At 42.7% G+C, this 5,745-nt stretch overlaps 1 protein-coding gene across 1 annotated transcript; it reads right to left on the bottom strand.

Annotated features, from left to right (window-relative positions):
- Positions 1-381: 381 nt before the first annotated feature.
- Positions 382-3,699, bottom strand: b3gnt5b (UDP-GlcNAc:betaGal beta-1,3-N-acetylglucosaminyltransferase 5b). Its single transcript, XM_056293367.1, has 2 exons — positions 1,479-3,699; positions 382-693 (listed from the first exon to the last, which is right to left on the bottom strand). The coding sequence occupies exon 1, from the start codon at positions 3,374-3,376 to the stop codon at positions 2,228-2,230; it is 1,149 nt and encodes a 382-aa protein (XP_056149342.1). The 5' UTR covers positions 3,377-3,699; the 3' UTR covers positions 382-693; positions 1,479-2,227.
- Positions 3,700-5,745: the final 2,046 nt, after the last annotated feature.

Genomic DNA, 5,745 nt, shown 5'->3' with positions numbered 1-5,745 from the left:
TTAGTTTTAATTTATTAATTAAAAAGTCAGCGAAACATAACTTGTTTTGGCTTTGGGAACATGCTGTTAGAGCTTATGGGTTCACAAAAATATTGTTCAGGAACAGATGTGTGAGTATCTTTTATAATCCAGAAATTAGTGATGGCTGTCAAGGGGGTTGAATACTTTTACAAGGCACTGTAGGTCCAGTAGTTTGTGAGCTTGGCTGTGGACAGACACACACACACACACACACACACACACACACACACACACACACACACACACACACACACACACACACACACACACACACACACACACACACGACCAAAAACATAATCCCCCCCCAGGCCACTGCCTGGCAGAGATAATAATGCAGTATTCAGAGTGTATTAGTTGATAAGCTTTATTCTTGCATATAGTCATTGTCAGTAGTAAATTGCAGCACTCTCACCCACTCATTCAATGCTCAGCAAGCTGTTGTTACACACAAGAATCAGCGTTTGAAGCTTGTAGCTGTTGCGAATTGGCACCACTCACAAACTGAGTCACTTTAATACCTTTTACTCCATATGTGTCTATCTCCATTGCATTATGATGAAAGGGGTCATTACCCGGAGTCGGATGTGGTCAAAAATGAGAAAGGAAATGGCACCAAGTTTTAAATGATGATGATTCTTTGCAGATCTGCTGTGCTTCTTATGCATCCACCTGCAAGAGAACAAAATCACCCCTAAATACCGTCAACATCGCCAGCATCAATACTACTGGGCACTACTGTCATGATATTATCGATTACACTCTTTTTGGAAACGCTATATTTTTATTGTCAAGTTCTTTAAACTATCGAAGGACTGATTATAACTTGTTTTTTGATGCACTGCATCCCTGTTGCCATACAAGGAAAAGGCATCACAGGTTGAACACTGGACTTTCATTAGGATACTAGTACATGGAGGCTATGTGCCCCTTAAATCTCCAACAGTTCCCAAGTAACCAAGTCAACCAAGTGAAGTTCTGGCTGAATTTGTTTTTCAGCCACACATTTGGCAATAATAATAATACAAGTAGTAGTAATGATGATGATGATGATGATGATGATGATCATGTAGCATTTAAAGAAAGCTTTTAAGTGCTTCAATGTAACAGTTAAATAACCTGATGTCGTGTCTCCTTTAGGCCAAGACTTGGTTTGTTTGGCTTATCAGTACAATAGAGTGGTTATTTCATTTCAAGGGTTTTTTTCAGAAATGTTTTTGCAAAAAAAAGTTTCAATCTTCTTCTAGTAAAATTGTAAAGTCACCTAATGCACACATACAAGATTGCCGTTCTGATGTAATTCCATCATCATACTTGTGCAGAATAGCAATATGTGGTGAAAAACCTCACAGGTTTCTCCTCAAGTATCTTAAATTGCTTGCTCAAGCTTTACTTCACTGTTTAGAATTTGGCACCTCATGACACAAAGACTTGGTTTGGTATTACTTAACACTTACTCAGACAGTGTGAATGATAGTGATTCCCACATAAGGCACACACCAACATGCTGTAAATCCTGTGACAACATCTTAGAGGCATGGAGCTTCTTGGGATCCATTAAAGTTTACAATAAATGTTGAGTTGTTTGTTTGCTCCCTGTGTTGTATTGTTTCCACTGGGGCTGAGTCAAGAAGCAAATTTCAGCCAGAGCCGTCGACCTTGCGTAAAGATGTTTCCTCGGAGTGTAAGCTACAATTTGACAAAAGGTACCCCGTTTTGGAACCACAGCCGTGGAGAAATGAAAAGGCCAAAGAAATATACTCTCCCAGTTACTTTAAGTGGAGGAACTATGAATATAAAGAGAGACTCCTTTATCAATGCAAGATCTGGACAACATCTCTTTAGGACCCATTTGGTTGTTTTGTCACATTCAATCTCTCATGTTCCCAGGAGGCCAGTTTAAGTACATCACCAAGCAGCCAAGTGTATGTGTGGTTATGGCCTGCCCTCCGTAATATCCCATTTACAGTAACAGAAATGATTCCTCTTGTCTCTGTCCCTCCAGCAACAATGAACATACAGCAGACGCCGGCCTATCAGTCTATGGGAGGGGGGGGGGGTCCAATTAAAAGCACTGAGGTAATGGTCACAGTAATGATTCCAACTCAGACTGCGGACTTAGATTCTCTCTCCCTCTCTCTCTTTGAGACAGTACAGACACATACACATGCACATGGTATACACACATGCACAATCTCAAACAATACTACAAAAATGCTGCCTTGCAAGGGTATGTATTGAAATAGTAAGGTTTACAAAGAAGAGTCAGTTTCACTGCTGTGCAATACAGCCTCCCTATGAGTCCAGAGGTCCTTTGCTTAACCTGTGGATGTGTCGCCTCCCTCCAGAGATCATATATATCTTCTATGTGACCATGGGAGGTCATCATTTGGTCATAGATGCAAGGATGGTAGGGTGCCTTGCCCTCCCCTGAGAAGAAGACATGATCCTGGGGTGAGACACGCATGGCATTGGCACAGATGCCCATGAACACATCGTCTATGTAGATTGATGCATTAAGTGCCAAAGTGGCCTGATAGATTTTGTCTACCACGTCCCTGGAGACCACATACCCAGCCCCGGCTGTGTAGTCAGGGTAGGATGACCATGAGTACATTTCGTAGGGCACAAAGTACTTGCTATCCTTGCGTCGGATGGGCGGCGCCCCTCTATGCACACGACCGATCCAAAAGTCTGTGACACCTCTCCGGGCAACATCCTGTAGGTAGCTCACCAGGTTAGGCATGTGGACAAAAATATCATCATCAGCAGTCATGAGAAAGTGGGCATGGGCACAGCGGTTGTGCGCCCAGTGAAACTGCAGTATCAACTTCAGGGTCAGGTTGTGAAAGGAATCTGTAAAGTCCTGCTGGATCAAATCACCATGGAGGCGATCCTCAAGGAACAGTTCCTTCTGTAAGTGCTCCTCCTCTGCTGGCTTGGCATGAGGTGCCCCTAAGGCAAAAACCACCTTGACCGTTACGCTGAGGGTGTTCTGAATATAGGTCTCATTACCCCAAGTGGATCTGATGGCCTTACGCCTCTCAGTGTTCTCTGGGGATGTTTTGACAAAGAGCAGAAGGAGGACATCCTGGTTTGCACACTTGTCCGGGTGGTCCAACAGGTAATGGAAGTTGCTGAAGCTCCTTGCCTCCTCGCGCGGTATGATGAAGCTCTTATTGATGAAGGTGAAGCTGTTGACCAGGTAGCGATAGGAGTAGGACTTGACGTGGGTGACCACCCTGTTGTTGTCTAGCTGCTCCCAGAAAAGCATCACCACTGACAGCACCAGACACGTGGTCATCAGCTGCACACATTGGCACTTGCGTATCCGGCGGAAATTCACAAACATCATGCGGCGTTCGCACCAACCCTCTCTTCTGGGAGGGGTCTCTGTCAGGTCCTGGGTGTGGCGTTGGGGAAGATGTGATGGAGTAGGTGATGGTGGAGGCGGAGAATGTTGTTCCTGTGAGTTGGAGCTCGGCTTTGTGAGTCTTCCATCCTAGGTTTTTCCACATGCAGCAGACGGTGTGGGCGTTTTGGTGAGATTCAAGGGGTATTCCCGGAAATCAAATCCATTGTAGCTGAGTCACTCACTCTGCTATGATCTCTGACTCACACCCACCAGGCATCATTGAGCCAGAGCACTTACATCTCTTCCATTCAGTTGTGGTCCAGGAGCTCTGAAAGGAACAGAGTGCTTGTTTATTTATTGTGGCAATGAGAAGTGCATTAAAACCTACCTCTCTAGCTGAGAAATGAGATCACTTAAATTCCAAGACAACATTTTAGAGTTAAAATTACATAAATTAAAATGTTACCATTATAGTTTTTTATTGTTTGTGGGAAGTGGATGTCATAATGCTTTCACATGCTGTCAATCTTTGATATTGTATAATGGCCATAATTGAATACCAACTTAAGTTGGTGATCGGTTATGGGATATGTTTATTACCTTCAACACTGAAATCAAATTGAAAGGAAAATACAACCCTAACACAATAAAACGGTTGCCCAATAGTTTAATCTATGTATTATAAATAACATTTAGTAAATGCCAGGCAAATGTATCATCCTAACCTTAAGCAGGAAAGTCAAAAGCGTGTGTGTGTGTTTATTTTTGGGGGGTGGGAGGTGGGAGGTGGGGTGGGGGTCTCTCATAGTGAATGCAAAAGCTAGCACAGCAAATGTGGTGATGTGGGCTTGTCCATTATGGAGGGGTTTAGGGTGCAGACCCACTGAAATCGCTGAGAGCCGTGGAAAGCATTCAGAAGCAAAGGATGGCGTCAGAGCAGCTCTAGAGCACAATGCAGGATGAGAATAGCTTGCTTCCGCCTGGGCTTGGGCTGAAATTGAGCGTGGATCAGGATGGTCCTGGGACCTGGGACTCCCAGCACAACCTGAGAGCTTTTTAAGCATCATGAGATGGCCTGTGCCTAATGGGATCACTGGCTTAGAATGGCTCTCTTTCTCTCTGTCTGGTAATGAGAATGGAAACACTGTCTAGAGTCTCACCCCTGGTTCCCATCAACCACCCACAGCTCTGATGAACGGTCTTTTTACTGGATGTTCCTCTTCCAGACTGATCTAAGTACCACAAGGACCACTTTCCTGTGTCATAATTTGAATATGCTAACTCTGCTTTTTTCTTCTCCCTTTTTTCCCCCACACATTGCACTTGGGTGAAAAAATGTTCATAGTTCAACATGGCAGATAAGGAGAGAAATATACCTCAGGTGGACTGTGACATATGGGAGTGGTTTTGGGAGAATGGAAATAGCTTTTTAAGGTGTGGTAGGCCAAACCTATGGAACATTTATTGAATGGGTTGCTTTATAACTCTGTTGACGTAAACTTAAATGTTTGTCTCAGTCACCGAGATAAAATCATCACATTTGATCCTGTAATCCACCTATAATATAGCATTTAATTGAACACTTGATCGACACAGAAATCTATAACAGGTGTTGGTTGCTCAATATATTCCTCTAGTAAGTTATGTATACATTATTTGGGGAGTGCACAGTGAGAGAAATCAACATTCTCCTGCAGACATCTATAAAGGAAATAAAATGGGAATTTATATTAGATGTGTGGGTTCAAAAATTACTGGTGGTAAATTGGCATGCTTCTATTTTCTGGTACTCTCAATAACGTTCATTATTTAAACTGACTCCGTGATGCTGCACGAAGATGGGTTTTGTGGTGTGTTTGTGCAGTATTGTGTGTCAATGGAATCGAATTGATCATTTCAAACTGAATTGATCATTGATCAATGGTGGCATAAATACCACCATTCACCTAATTGTTATGCATGATATGTTTATTTCTGTTATTGTGTAACTGTATTGTTTGTGATAATATGTGGAGTGTCTGTTGTTGTCCATGTGTGTACCGTGCTGCAGAGTTTGTGTACCAAAAACAAATTCCACCGGCCTTGGTCATGTGGCTAATAAAACAATCTAATCTAATCTAATCTAATCTAATCTAATCTAATCTAATCTAATCTCTGCTAAACTATACTTTAAGCACCATCAAGGTATGCATGTCATTCTAGCATCGGCTTTGTTAATTTGAAAATCAAGATCAGAGATGAGAGACTGCAAAGCAACCGGTGGTAATTTAGCCTGCCAGGGACACATCATACTGCTGTCTATCAGGTGCTCAGGGTCACCTGACAGCAATGATATTCTGTCACTTTGGACATTTGGTCTTTACTCATAT

Source organism: Lampris incognitus, chromosome 14 (genome assembly GCF_029633865.1).
Source record: "Lampris incognitus isolate fLamInc1 chromosome 14, fLamInc1.hap2, whole genome shotgun sequence".
Taxonomy (NCBI): domain Eukaryota; kingdom Metazoa; phylum Chordata; class Actinopteri; order Lampriformes; family Lampridae; genus Lampris; species Lampris incognitus.
The sequence above is the reverse complement of the archived record's forward strand: the minus strand, read 5'-3'. Positions and strand labels throughout refer to the sequence as shown.